The sequence below is a fragment of the Myxine glutinosa genome, chromosome 1 (assembly GCF_964187855.1).
Source record: "Myxine glutinosa chromosome 1, kmMyxGlut1.1, whole genome shotgun sequence".
Lineage (NCBI taxonomy): Eukaryota > Metazoa > Chordata > Myxini > Myxiniformes > Myxinidae > Myxine > Myxine glutinosa.
In genome coordinates this window covers 218,649,537-218,664,933 of record NC_136261.1, presented here as the reverse complement: position 1 = coordinate 218,664,933, position 15,397 = coordinate 218,649,537, and the positions used below count along the sequence as shown (strand labels likewise).

The following is a 15,397-nucleotide window of genomic DNA, read 5'->3' as shown; positions in this document are numbered from 1 at the left end:
GCATATTCAGGACTTTTCCGCCCGTTTGGCGGGACGTGTCATCTTTTCGAAAACTGACCTGATACGGGGCTACCACCAGGTACCTGTCCGGGCGGCCGACGTCCCGAAGACGGCCGTCATCACGCCATTCGGCCTGTTCGAATTTTTGCGGATGCCGTTTGGCCTCAAGAACGCGGCCCAGGCGTTCCAGCGCTTGATGTACGGCGTGCTGCGCGACCTGCCGTTTCTTTTCGTCTATCTGGACGATATCCTCGTCGCCAGCACGTCCCGCGCCGAGCACCTCCTCCACCTCCGAACACTGTTCGGTCGCCTCAGCGAGCACGGCTTAATTGTCAACCCGGTCAAATGCCACTTCGGCGCGACGACCGTTGACGTTTTGGGCCACCGCATCACCAAGACCGGGGCCGTGCCGCTGCCGACCAAGGTCGAGGCCATCACCACGTTCCCGCGTCCCCGTTCCATCAAGGCCCTCCAAGAGTTCCTCGGCATGGTGAATTTTTATCACCGATTCGTGCCCCGCGCTGCTCAGCTCATGCGGCCCCTTTACGAGGCCCTCCGGGGCAAGCCGGCCAAGCATGACATTGTTTGGTCCGCGGCCATGGACGCGGCCTTCGCCAGCGCCAAACGGGCCCTCGCCGACGCAATGCTGCTGGCTCACCCGGTGCTCAACGCGCTCATCGCCCTCACTACGGACGCCTCCAAATACGCGGTGGGCGCCGTCCATGAGCAATGGGTGGACGGGGTTTGGCAGCCACTCGCTTTTTTCAGCCGGCAACTCCGGCCGAACGAGTTAAACTACAGCACGTTCGACCGCGAGCTGCTCGGGCTATTCCTGGCCGTTCGCCATTTCCGACACCTCCTGGAGGGCCGCCCGTTCACGGCTTTCGTCGACCACAAGCCGTTGGTCTACGCAATGGCTAAGGTCACGGAGCCGTGGTCGGCCCGCCAGCAGCGCCACCTCTCCGCCGTGTCGGAGTTCACCACGGACATCCGGCACGTCGCCGGCAAAGACAACGCCGTGGCCGACTGTCTTTCTTGGGCCAGCGCGAACGCGGTCCACCTCAGCGTGGACTTTGCGCTCATGGCGGCCGACCAGACCACCGACGCCTCGGTGCAGGCACTCCGTGCGGCGGACACGGGCCTCCGCCTGGCCGACATTCCCTTCGCGGGCACCGTCGTGCTCTGCGACGTCTCCCAGGGCCAGCCTCGCCCCATCGTGCCCGTTTCCTGGCAGCGCCGCATCTTCGCCTCCATCCACGGCCTTTCTCACCCGGGCCGCAAAGCTTCTCAGAAGCTGGTGTCGGCGCGTTTCGTCTGGCACGGCCTTCGACGAAACATCCGCGACTGGGCCAACGCCTGCACGGCCTGCCAGCGGGTCAAGGTCCACCGCCACACCCAGGCCCCGCTGGCACCTTTCGCCGTGCCTGAACGGCGTTTCGACCATGTCCACGTGGATCTGGTGGGTCCCCTGCCCCCCTCGCGGGGGTTCACCCACCTGCTCACCATGGTGGACAGGACCACCATGTGGCCGGAGGCCGTGCCCCTCGCCTCCACCACCACCGCCGACGTGGCGCAGGCGTTCATCGCCACCTGGGTCGCGCGCTTCGGCGCACCAGCGGACATCTCGTCCGACCGCGGCCCACAGTTCACGTCTGAGCTTTGGGGCGCGGTCGCCCGTTCGTTGGGGGTCACGCTGCACCGCACCACGGCCTACCACCCCCAAGCCAACGGGTTGTGCGAGCGGTTTCACCGCTCCATGAAGGCCGCACTCATGGCCGGCCTTCAGGACGACGGTTGGGCCGACCGGCTGCCGTGGGTCCTTTTGGGCCTTCGCACGGCCCCCAAGGAAGACCTCCAGGCATCCGCCGCCGAGCTCGTCTACGGCCAGCCGCTCCGCGTCCCGGGCGAATTCGTGCCCGACGCTACCAGTCCCTGGTCCGCCGCTCGCCAGCGCTCGGACCTCCAGGAGGCCGCCCGACGATTTGCCCCCGTGCCGACGTCCCGCCACGGTGGCCCCCAGTCCTACGTCCCCCCGGCGCTTCGCACAGCGGAGTACGTCTTTGTGCGTCATGACGCGCACCGGGGGCCACTCCGGCCGCCGTACGACGGGCCCTTCCGGGTCCTGCGACGGGGCGACAAGTCTTTCATCGTCGACTTCGGCGGCCGGCCGGACCGGGTTTCTGTGGACCGCCTCAAACCGGCGCACATGGACGTCGACCGACCACCACGGTTGGCCCTTCCTCCGCGGCGAGGCCGCCCCCCGTCCACAGTTCCCCCCGCTCGACCACCCACCACCACGTCGGACCCCTCCCCACGACCCTCCAGGGGTCGCTTCGGCCGGGTCATCCGGACCCCCCTTAAATTGACCCTGCCGGTGCAGGTCGATTCTGGAGGGGCGTGTGTAGCAGTTACCGCTGGATGCACACAATCGCCTTGCACCGGCCAGAACACGGCCAGACGCGCCTCTCCCGGGCATGCCCGGACTCACTGTTCCCGGGCACGCCCGGTCTCGTCTTTCCCGGGCATGCCCGCTCTCGCCTTTCCAGGCCTCGCCCAGAGCGTCCGGGCATGCCCGCTATCGCCTTTTCAGGGCTCGCCCAGAGCGTCCAGGCATGCCCGCTATCGCCTTTCCAGGGCTCGCCCAGAGCGTCCGGGCATGCCCGCTATCGCCTTTCCAGGGCTCGCCCAGAGCGTCCGGGCATGCCCGCTCTCGCTTTTCCAGTGCTCGTCCAGAGCGCCCGGGCACGCCCAGCCTCGACTTGCCAGGCCGCAGCCAAACACGCCCGGGCAGGTCCAGACTCGCCTTTCCAAGGCTCGCCCTTGACACCCGGGCATGCCCGGTATAGCTTTTGCCGGGCAAACTTCCCGACATAAATGTGTATATATATTGCTGCCCGATAAACGGGCTTGTCAGAATGCCTGAGCTGTTTTGTTTCAATAAAGCAACTCGGACGAATTCCGTCTTTGGTCGCGTCAATTCTTTCGACTCGCGTTGGAGCGCAGTTCCTTCAGGGTTAAGTAATTGGTTCACTTTGTCTGTCTATCTGTCCACAGAGCACAAATGTCAGTCTATGATCGAGGAACTACCTAATTTCAATTGCATGTTATATTTTGAATATTGTAGTGCATGAATCGGAACATGAACCTGCAGTTTAGCCGTACTTTGGCTCTGAAATTGGCAAAAGGTACGGAATCTCATCCCGATTGCGCATCCACAGAGAGGAGGAAGATCATTTTTAAGTGGTGAGGCCGCTTCAATATTTGGCTATGTCCTTCCTTCCATCCATCCGTCAATAATGAAGGAGAACCTTTGTAACCCACCGTGTTTAATTCTGAAGGGTTCTACTTCTAAAGGGTTCTAAATGATAATTTTAATGGGTTCTAAAGGGTGATTCCAAAGGGTAATTCTAATGTGTTTCGTTTGTCTTTTGGCTTTCTTTGCCTATTTCATATTAAAAATGCCAAACTGAACCACTTCCTTTGACCACGGGTACGATTTTTTTTAGTTTGTCTGGCAGATAAACAAAATTGAAAATCATTCCAAACAGGAAATTTGCTGTTTCCAGCGGCGTCATAAAGGACACAAACAACAGGGAGGAATAACTAATTTAAGGTGGTGTAAAAGACTGTGCATCAATGGTGGTAAACGGTGAAAAGTATTTCTTTTTTTGCTTTCCTTTTTTACAACCTTTAAAATCTTTATTTTATTTCAATTGAATTATATACTTGAACTCTGTTGAACACAAATAATCTTCTTGGTCCTTTCAACCTTTTGTTTTGCAGGAATTTGAAATACTAGGGCATGCCCGTACGTGGGTGCAATGCCCGTACGTGGGTACGTGGGTACGTGCGTGCGAGTACGGTGACAATCCCCCCCCCCTCTATTTACATGAAATGTTTTGGTCCATTCGCAACGCCAAAGCGAACGGCGAACGCTTTACATGAAATGGTTTGGTCCATGAAATGTTTTGGTCCATTCGCAACGCCAAAGCGAACGGCGAACGGCTTGCGAGTACAGTGACAATCCCCCCCCCCCCCCCCTCTATTTACATGAAATGGTTTTAATTAGTTTTAAAACATAGTTTAACGCCAACATAGCGGCAACATAGTTTGCCAACGTGAAATAAATGAATACGCTCTCAAATGTGCCGTCCGAGGCAGAGTGTGTTCGCCACGTTCGGCACACGCGATAGCTCGCTGCTCTCTGATTGGTTGAATCGTTTTTTGGACATAGCTCGGTAAGTAATTGTCCGATTAATATGAAACCTTGAAAAGGCACATCCTCGGGTCCCCAGCAATATACCTGGCAAGTTTAAAGTATATCGGACCCGTGGTTGTCGAGAAACAGCGGTCACAGACAAACAAACAAACACACATACAGAGATTACTGGAATTATAGATAGACTAGGGCATGCCCGTACTATATATATATCTAAAATTATATCCCCCCCCCCCCTCTATTTACATGAAATGGTTTGGTCCATGAAATGTTTTGGTCCATTCGCAACGCCAAAGCGAACGGCGAACGCTTTACATGAAATGGTTTTGTCCATGAAATGTTTTGGTCCATTCGCAACGCCAAAGCGAACGGCGAACGGCTTGCGAGTACAGTGACAATCCCCCCCCCCCCCCCCCTCTATTTACATGAAATGGTTTTAATTAGTTTTAAAACATAGTTTAACGCCAACATATGGCATGCCCGTACCCGTACTATCCGTAATGGCGCACGCTCTCACAGGAGCTCCGGAAGGTCGCATATCGCAGGAAAGCGAAAGAATCGCAAATTAGTTTTAATTAGTTTTAAAACATCGTTTAACGCCAACATAGCGCCAACATAGTTTGCCGACGGGAAATAAATGAATACGCTCTCAAATGTGCCATCCGAGGCAGAGTCTGTTCGCCACGTTCGGCACACGTGATAGCTCGCTGCTCTCTGATTGGTTGAATCGTTTTTTGGACATAGCTCGGTAACTACTTCTGCGATTAATTTAAAACCTTGAAAAGGCACATCCTCGGGTCCCCAGCAATATACCTGGCAAGTTTCAAGTATATCGGACCCGTGGTTGTCGAGAAACAGCGGTCACAGACAAACATACAAACATACAAACAAACATACACACAGAGATTACTGGAATTATAGATAGATATTACCTCGAGGGCAGAGTAACTGACATTCAAGCAAATATGGTGATGCCAAGCGCTGTTTGTTTAGTTCAAAACGCAAAGCAAGCCTTTTAAAGACCCTTCCCATATCCTTTGCTCAAAACTGCGCAGGGTAAGATGTTCAATGCTCTCTCTAGTTTGGATTGGAGAAGCAGGGGGCGATGGGGGGATAGGGGGAGGGTGGTTATCAAACTCCTCCAAACTCCAACGGTGGAGGGGTAAGGGTTAAATGTTTTGTCCTATTTGTGTACATAATAAATATACGGCACATATAAATACAATGTCTGATCTGCAATGCAGATGGCTATAGACAATATTTGCTGATGCTTAAAACATAACCCTTTAAATGTGTTTGATGTTGCGTTTTGCGTCAGTGTTATGGGCGGTGTATAGTTAGAATAGTCGTTTTAATAACGGTTTTTCTTGTGTTTTATTGTTCATAAATTATTATTGTTACTTAAAAAGGGTACAACGTAAAGGTATATTTTCCCAAATTTTATTTTAAGACCGCTAATGGAAAAAGTCTATTATATGAGACATTCGGAAACCCAACTGCTGCTATTAACGATAGGGACCGGTAATTCCGCCAGGGGCAATGCGCGCACTACTTACGTCACGCTGTGCATGGCACTCTGTGACCGATGTTGCGGTGCAATGCTTTGCGGGCAAAACGTTTTTATGCCATGGTATGTCATATTTTGGACTTAACCACTCTTCATGACTGATCATGTGACATCTACACAATCATGGCTACCACCGAGACGGATCCTGGTTTCACGTGAGTAATTTTTCCATATTTGCTCGATTTTTGAAACCGATGCATGCAAATATCGTGTCTATACCACACCTAAAATATTTTTTAGAAAGAATAAGCACATCTCCCCTTTGAAAGTGCCCCCTGAAGTGTGTCCAGGTGGAATTTCTAAGTCGTAGGTCTTAGCAACTCTCAGCAATGAGGTGGAGATTGAAATCCAAAATTGCGACGCCCATGACTGATCCTGGGAGCAGACAGTGGGTTGCAAAATCCATCTCATCTTCAATCCCGCTTTGCCATCCACATCAAATATTGTTCTGTTGTAGTAAAAAGGGTTTTTGTTGCATCTGCATCATTATTGTACACCGCACCTTTCCTATGCCATCTCCAGGCATTGCAAATCGTCATTGCTGGGCACCGAAGGGGGCTCGGCAGTGACGCACGCTGAAAGAGAGTACTCCGTTTTCACTCTGGTTGTTTGTTTTCTTGCTTTCTTTCTTTCTTTCTTGTTTGTTTGTCCGGGCAATATCTCAGCCATCCTTTGAGCTAGGAAGCTGAAATTTTGGCACAATAGTGAGCAAGTCCTTTGTCAAAAACGGTATTTTTTGTTTTTTGATTAATCAATTAATTGATGAGTTATTTAATTATTAACGATTAATTAAGTACTTATTTAATTAATCAAATTTCCTTTCTCTTCTGACCATTAACTCAGGCACCTTTTGAGTTAGGAAGCTGATATTTGGACATGCCAATGACCAGGTGATTTGGCTGCAAAGGCTATTTTTGATTTATTAATTAATCAATTAATCGATTAATTATTTGATTAATGACAAAAAAAAATTATTTTTTTTAATTTACAGATTCTGATGAAATGGTGGTGGTTTATGTGTTCTCTGACCGAATTGATTAATAATTAAAAAAAATTATGATTATTATTTATTTATTTTCATTATTAATCATTTATTTGTCTTCTTTCTCATTTGGCCAATATCTCAGGCACCTTTTGAGCTCAGAAGCTAATATTTGGACATGAGTGACCAAGTGATGTGGCTATCAAGGATATTTTTGATTTATTGATTAATCAATTAATCAATGTATCGATTAATTATTTAATTATTCGATTAATTACGAAAAAAAAAATTTTTTTTCCCAGTTACAGATTCTGATGAAATGGTGGTGGTTTATGTGTTCTGTGACCGAATTGATTAATAATTTAATTTTTTAATGATTATTATTTATTTATTTTCATTATTAATCATTTATTTATTTTCTTTCTCATTTGGCCAATATCTCAGGCACCTTTAGAGCTGCGAAGCTAATATTTGGACATGACAGTGACCAAGTGATGTGGCTATCGAGGATATTTTTGATTTATTGATTAATCATTTAATCGATTAATTATTTATTGATTAATCAATCAATTATTTAATTTTTTATTAATGACTTATTTAATGAAATTTCTAAAAGATACATCTTTGGATGAAGCACTAGTGGTTTAGTTATGCTATTAGCCAATTAATTATGAAAATATTTTGTGATAATCTTTTATTGATTTTAATTATACAATTAATCAATCAATTAGTGTACACCTCTCCCTCCCAATGCAGCCTCAATGAGCTGCACTGCGGTATTGCCGGGCGCCAGAGGCGCCCCGGCAATGCCGCGCTGTAGGATATTTAATTATTTCGCATGTGGGCGGTGTACTTTGAATGTAGCTTTACTTGTTTGTTTGTTTGTTTGTTGTACACCGCACCTTTCCTATGCCATCTCCAGGCATTGCAAATCGTCATTGCTGGGCACCGAAGGGGGCTCGGCAGTGACGCATGCTGAAAGGGAGAACTCGGTTTTCACTCTGGTTGTTTTTTTTTTTGTTTGTTTTTCTTGTTTTCTTGTCCGGACGATATCTCAGCCATCCTTTGAGCTAGGAAGCTGAAATTTCGGCACAGTCGTGAGCAAGTCCTTTGTCAAAAAACGGTATTTTTTGTTTTTTGATTAATCAAATAATTGAGGAGTTATTTAATTATTAGCGATTAATTAAGTACTTATTTAATTAATCAAATTTCCTTTCTCTTCTGACCATTAACTCAGGCACCTTTTGAGTTAGGAAGCTATTTGGACATGCCAATGACCAGGTGATTTGGCTGCAAAGGCTATTTTTGATTTATTAATTAATCAATTAATTATTCGACTAATCACTAAAAAAAAAAATTGTTTTTAAGTTACAGATTCTGATGAAATTGTGGTGGTTTATGTGTTCTCTGACCGAATTGATTGATAATTTAATTTTTTTATGATTATATTATTTATTTATTTTCATTATTAAGCATTTATTTATTTCTTTCTCATTTGGCCAATATCTCAGGCACCTTTTGAGCTCAGAAGCTAATATTTGGACATGAGCGACCAAGTGATGTGGCTATCAAGGATATTTTTGATTTATTAATTAATCAATTAATCGATTAATTATTTAATTATTGGATGAATTACTAAAAAAAATTTTTTTTTTTTTCAGTTACAGATTCTGATGAAATGGTGGTGGTTTATGTGTTCTGTGACCGAATTGATTAATAATTTAATTTTTTAATGATTAGTATTTATTTATTTTCATTATTAATCATTTATTTATTTTCTTTCTCATTTGGCCAATATCTCAGGCACCTTTTGAGCTGGGAAGCTAATATTTGGACATGACAGCGACCAAGTGATGTGGCTATCAAGAATATTTTTGATTTATTGATTAATCATTTAATCGATTAATTATTTATTGATTAATCGATTAATTATTTATTGATTAATCAATTAATTATTTAATTTTTTATTAATGACTTATTGAACTAAATTTCTAAAAGAGACATCTTTGGATGAAACACTAGTGGTTTACTTATGCTATTAGCCAATTGATTAAGAAAATATTTTGTGATAATCTTTTATTGATTTTAATTATACAATTAATCAATTATTGTGCACCTCTCTCTCCAAATACAGTCTCTATGAGCTGCACTGCGGTATTGCCGGGCGCCGGAGGCGTGCCGGCAATGCCGCGCTGTAGGATATTTTATTATTTGGCATGGGGGCGGTGTCCTTTGAATGTATGTGTAATTGTTTTTGTATATGGTGAGGTTTTATGGAGAAAAAAATATGAATATACCTCAATTGATGGCTGTATCATGAAGAGGCATGAATGCTCTGTAAACACTGTGTGATTCGTTGGTATCCTGCATCCACATGTACATACATGTGTCTGCCCCCCCCCCCTGTACATACATGTCTGCCCCCTCCCCCCCTCCTCAACACACACATAATCATATCGGCATAGTCTTGGCTACTTACCTCTTGGTACTTACCCGGTTTTGCTTAATTGCAGGTTGACAAATGAAGACATGCTGGCCGTGTGGAGGCAGAGCACATCCTGCCAAGATTTCTACCTGAAAGTCCAGGCAAAGATGCCCATTGAACTGGGCCCATTGCAGTCTGTTATTTAATCTGTGAAAAGACTGGCTGCTAAACGTCAGAATTTACTCAAACACTCTATGCATCGGGCAGAATTGGAGGCCCTTTTGGCAGAAAACTACAAACCCCCGAATCAGAGAAGTCAGTCAGCAGATGCGAAAGCCGAGAAAACTGGGGTTTGCACGGACTGCAAAACGATGCACGAAGTGAATGTGGGCATTTGTGTTGAGTTGAATGAGCTGCAAGAAAAGTACAACAACCTACAGGATGAGAAAGCCATTATTGCAACCAAACTTGCAGAGGTACAAAAAAGGCAGTTGAAGTTCCAACCAAAAGTAGTCAATCAAACAATCAGAAGAAAAGAAAGACAGCGAGCAAACAAACAGGCTGAAATAAAGACCTTGAAGAGAAAATTGGCTGCAACAGAAAAGGAAAACAATTGTGAAACTCAAGCTAAGAAAATGAAACGTGAGGTGAACAAAATCAAATCACAAAAAAGAAGCATGCAAAACTACTACAAAAAGGAAAAGAAAGTGAAGAAACACAGCAAATCTCCCAGCTGCTCTGAGAAGACAGTGCAAGAATACAGACTGATGCAAAATAAACTAGCAAACTTAGAAGAAAACATCACACAGCTTGAAGATCAACAAGAAGAATTCCGTAGTGTATTAGTGCCAACAAAAAGGGATGGGAAAACATACAGTGATGCTCTGAGAAAAGCGATCTACAACTGTGCTTCCAGTAATGTAGCAGTTGAAAACATGAAAGATGTCATTTGTGGTACTGTGTCCGAGTTTACTGGCCATGAACTTGAAAGTTTCCCAGATGTTACAACCTGTAGGCGAATCATCAGAGAGATGAGTGTGCTTTCAAAGCTACATGTTTCTGAAGAACTTCAAAAACCATCAAGTAAACACACCACCATCAAATATGATGGAACAACAAAGTCAAAGGAGCACTGGGTTGAGACACAAATCGCGACAACTGAACAAACATTCACCTTGGCCTTGGGACTTGACAAAACATATCAATGTGCAGCTGACAATTATACCGGCTCGATCCAACGACAGATTTCAGCAGTTGGGGAGGCTGAGAAGATTCACTCAGGGACTGATTCAACACAACACATAATAGACAATGCAACAAATACCATGACGGACAGACACATTGTGAATGCAAAAGCAAATCGTTCTCTACAAGAACTGAAGAGTGAGGACCACCGAGAGGAGTGGAATAACTTCTACTGTGCTGTGCATCCTTTGGACAGTTTTTATAAGGGAGTTGACAAAGTGCTGTCAAAAATTGAAGAAGAGGTATGCACTGAGAAAACAAAATCCTTTGGAAGGCGAGGTGGTTCACAAACAAAAATTTTGATCATGGCCTTGTCAAAACTGTTCCACAAAGATGGGTCCGGCTTGCCAGCAGAGATGAAAGTATGGATGAAGGAGAAAGGATTGTGGAGTGGCCCAGTACGTAACTTCAGGGGAGAGAGATTCCACATACTGTTTCACAATGCAGGAGCAACAGTGCAGATGGCACCACATGTCCTGGAATTTCTTGACGAGGTGTGGGGCAAGCCTAATCTGCTACTGCAGGCAGTCGACAATGATCTGAGGCAACCTCATTTGATCAGTGGGTGCAGAGCTCTGGGCCTTATTGGCAAGCAGATCACAGGGCCTTGGATGAAGTACACTATGGATGATAAGAACATCCTGTGCATGAATGCTTTCTATGCAAGCGCTGTGGACAAACTGGACAGATGGTCAAGTGACGCGTCAGAGCTTCTCTCAGGAGATGGTGTTCTGTTCACTCCCGAGTTGGTGGACAAGGACAACATTTTCCACTGTTTGATCAACCAGCCTGACGATGCAGCAGACAGTCAAAGCATGGTCAAAGACATGATGGAAAGAATGTGTGCTGCAATGTTGGAGATAGCTATTCGACAGCTGTCTGACCAGCTCCCTGGTGGAAAGTACAGCATGCCATCGCCACAGCTTGTGAAAGAGGCCGCAAGCTGCGGTAGCTCTAACATCAGTGGAGAACGTGTTTTTGCTCAGTTAGATGCATCGATTCGAAGAGCACCAAATGCAGCACTTGACTTTCACTCCAGCAAGATTACCTACAATGCAAACAAGACTGCACGGTGGCTGCAGACCCAGCCAATGGAGAAGCAGAAGGATCTGATCAAGACTGCACGTCGGCAAGCACATCAGGAGATGAAGGCAGGCAAGATCAGACAAGAACAGGTGGACAAAGAGAAAGCTAAGCTGCTGTGGGACAAACAAGCCAAAATGGCAGCTAGTGTGGAACATAAACGCATGTGCAATGAGAATCTGCTGACTGATCTCAGCTCTGCTGGAGGACTGTGGGTTGATGAAGACCAGATGAAAAGAGAACTGAGCAAAAAGACGTCTGAGACTGCCAAGAAATCAGTCATAACGACACAGTTAAAAGTGCGCAAGGTGTTCCTTCAGCAAAAGCATCCAGACCAAGCAATCTTCTCCTTCAGCAGTAGAGGGAAGCAACTGACAGCAGCACAGTTATCAAGGAACTTGTTGAGGCTGATGACAGAAGGAGCTGTATCTCCTGAATGTGACAAAATCAGTGCATGCTTGAAAGACCCACTGTTGCTGGTGGGAAAGTACATCAGACACAAGTGGGACGAAGACGGCACAGTCTCTTGGTATGATGGCCATATACAGAGGATGATGGACACAGAAAACCAGGAAAATGAGTACGAAGTACACTACTTTGGCAAAGACGAGGCAGCCATTTTCTTGCAACTTGATGAATTGCTAACTGACCTTAAAGGTGGAGATCCCATTGTATTGTGGTGAACAAACCAGATACACTGTATGATATATGTTTAATGGACATTGATGGTAAAGGAATTTATTAATGAATGATTTAATTGTGAACATTAACATGATTAATGTTCATCGAAGGATCTCAGGTTTTTAATGGTAATTATTGATCAATCACAAAAATTGGCACTCAGGTTTATTATAAATGGTTATTGCTCAAGACATATCATTCTCAGGTTATTCTCATGTTATTGATTAGTTGATGGCATTAATTAATAAAAATTGTGATTGAAGGACATTTTAATAGTGTATGGTATCCTTCTTATTCCTGTTAATAGGGAGGTCTGTGGATTTGTTAAACATTATCCATGGTTCTGTACATATAGCATGCAGGAATCCAAGCTGAAGTACTGCTCCCGGTGGGATTCGAACCCACAGCTCCTCGAGCATCAAGCTAAAACTAATAGCCAGCCACTACAAAGAGTTTGTCAGCACCACAACCAGACACCAAGCACATGCACATGCACAGGACTGTGAATAACATGGTACAAGTATTGCACAAAATACAATGCCCTCCACCATCTAACAATACTAAAAGCAGAGCCGATTGAGCAACAGAGCATAGGTATGTAATGTCAGGCAAGCTAAAATGTTTGTGACCTTGACCCTTGGTGTTTCCTTAGTCATCTTCCAAAACCTTGGAATGGTGGTGACATTTAGGGTGTTTGTTGATTGCCTGCTATCGGTTAACAGAGTGCCGGGCCTCTGCCATTTCTGAATTTGAAATATAGAATTTTAGTCTGTGACCTTTTGCATGACCTTCAGGTGACCTTGCCATGACCTTGAGATGACCTTTAGTAACCTTAACTTCGATTTCAAACAGACACCAAAGACATGATATTAGGTTGTTTGCTATAGATTAAGTGCCCTGGCGCAATTTCTGTAATGTGTATTATGGAATTTTACTATCTGGTGACCTTTTGCATAACCTCACCATGACCTTGCTATGACCTTGAAATGACCTTTGGTAACCTAGCAAATGCAGGCACCATAAATAAGGGTTTTGGATGCTTGCTGATTGCTTGCTATAGGTTAAATAAATGTACCCTGCACAATTTCTGCCCCGCAAATTATGGAATTTTACCTTTGCATGACCTTTCGTGCGACCTTGACGTGACCTTGAAATGACCTTGCCATGACCTTGTGACCTTGCTAATAAATTGCAAGTCCTACTGATCAAAATATTTTTTACCGCATGGATTTCTCTCGAGTATTTACTAAACTGTGCTAAGTTGAAGTTGCGTACATATTTCAGCAGTTTTCAATGTAAATCGGTCACAGATATGGATTCCATATTTATATGATAAATAACGGCCACTGATGCGGAAAATTGCTGATACGCTTTTGGCCATAACTTTGCTTACAGACATGCTAGAAGGGTCATCTATGGCTCATTTTCTTCATCTTGAAGAGCTCTAACAGCTCACATAGTAATTTTACATCCATCTCCAACTTTAATTTTTTTGGGTCACAGGCCAACGGTCAGAGATCATGTCAGGTAAAAATGTGATAACTTGAGAACAGCTGAATGGATTTAAATCAAACTTGGTACAGGTATGTATAATGATGTAAACATGAACTGATTAAATTTTGGGGTCAGATGTCATGTCAGGTAAAAATGTGACAACTTGAGAACAGCTGTATGGATTTAAAGCAAACTTGGTAGAAGTATTATAATGATGTAATAATGTGGGCGGAGGCATATCGGTCGATGTCGTGACGTCGAAGAGTGTTGTTCTAGTTCTTTTTTTGACTTATTTCATAATTTTCATAATTTCATATGATTATTCACGTTGAATATATTCATGGGCTAAAATTCATTAAGCTTTTTACTTGTGATTTATGAAGAAAATGTACACTACTCTGTTATTCTGTTAACTACTCTGTTATTGAGAACAAGCCCTAATTCTATTTGTGGAGGAAGCTTTGGCAGCATGCTCTTTGATCAGGAGAAATGAGTTCCCTGCGTACATAAAGCAAAAAGTGGGGTTAAGTAATAAATTGGTTCACTTTGTCTGTCTATCTGTCCACAGAGCACAAATGTCAGTCTATGTTCGAGGAACTACTTAATTTCAATTGCATGTTATATTTTGAATATTGTAGTGCATGAATCGGAACATGAACCTGCAGTTTAGCCGTACTTTGGCTCTGAAATTGGCAAAAGGTACGGAATCTCATCCCGATTGCGCATCCACAGAGAGGAGGAAGATAATTTTTAAGTGGTGAGGCCGCTTCAATATTTGGCTATGTCCTTCCTTCCATCCATCCGTCAATAATGAAGGAGAACCTTTCTAACCCACCGTGTTTAATTCTAAAGGGTTCTACTTCTAAAGGGTTCTAAATGATAATTTTAATGGGTTCCAAAGGGTGATTCCAAAGGGTAATTCTAATGTGTTTCGTTCGTCTTTTGGTTTTGCCTATTTCATATTAAAAATGCCAAACTGAACCACTTCCTTTGACCACGGGTACGATTTTTTTTAGTATGTCTGGCAGATAAACAAAATTGAAAATCATTCCAAACAGGAAATTTGCTGTTTCCAGCGGCGTCATAAAGGACACAAACAACAGGGAGGAATAACTAATTTAAGGTGGTGTAAAAGACGGTGCATCAATGGTGGTAAACTTTCAAAAGTATTTCTTCTTTTTTTCATTTTTACAACCTTTAAAATCTTTATTTTATTTCAATTGAATTATATACTTGAACTCTGTTGAACACAAATAATCTTCTTGGCACTTTCAACCTTCTGTTTTGCAGGAATTTGAAATACTAGGACGTGCCCGTACGTGGGTGCCCGTTCCGTGGCCAAAAAAAAAAAAAAAACAATTTCCAAATTTAAATCAAGTGTACCTCCCTGTCTTTGCTAGCCATGACATTCGATGCCATTGACCATTGCCACTCCTACGCCACGGTGAGGCGACAGGGTAGGATTTGTAGGAGACCTGAAAGTGCAGTGTCAGTATGTATTCCATGTTCGAATTGTATTAGTTTTAAAATAGTTAAAAAAAAAAAAGGTTTGCAAAGCATATCAGCAAATTGAAACAGAATTGAAACAGAGCAGAATTCGTTATTATTATTATATCTATTACTACAAATTATTACAAATTATTACATTACAAATGTTATTCGTTAATGTTAATTCCCTGCCATCACCCTCTGCCATCACCC

The 15,397-nt window shown here is 44.4% G+C and overlaps 1 protein-coding gene and 1 long non-coding RNA gene across 2 annotated transcripts in view; one reads left to right on the top strand and one right to left on the bottom strand.

Moving 5' to 3' along the window:
• LOC144893351 (uncharacterized) overlaps positions 1 to 15,397 on the bottom strand; it is a 57,424-nt gene that overhangs the window by 33,402 nt on the left and 8,625 nt on the right. The gene's annotated exons all lie outside the window — the stretch shown is intronic.
• LOC144893325 (uncharacterized) lies at positions 5,554 to 12,469 on the top strand. The gene is made up of 2 exons (XM_078783708.1): positions 5,554 to 5,941; positions 9,282 to 12,469. Exon 2 carries the CDS (start codon positions 9,448 to 9,450, stop codon positions 12,202 to 12,204), a length of 2,757 nt encoding a protein of 918 aa, XP_078639834.1. The 5' UTR covers positions 5,554 to 5,941; positions 9,282 to 9,447; the 3' UTR covers positions 12,205 to 12,469.

Bases quoted from the DNA above. Each gene is read 5' to 3' on its own strand.
- LOC144893325 (XM_078783708.1), top strand. From the start codon at position 9,448: ATGCATCGGGCAGAATTGGAGGCCCTTTTGGCAGAAAACTACAAACCC.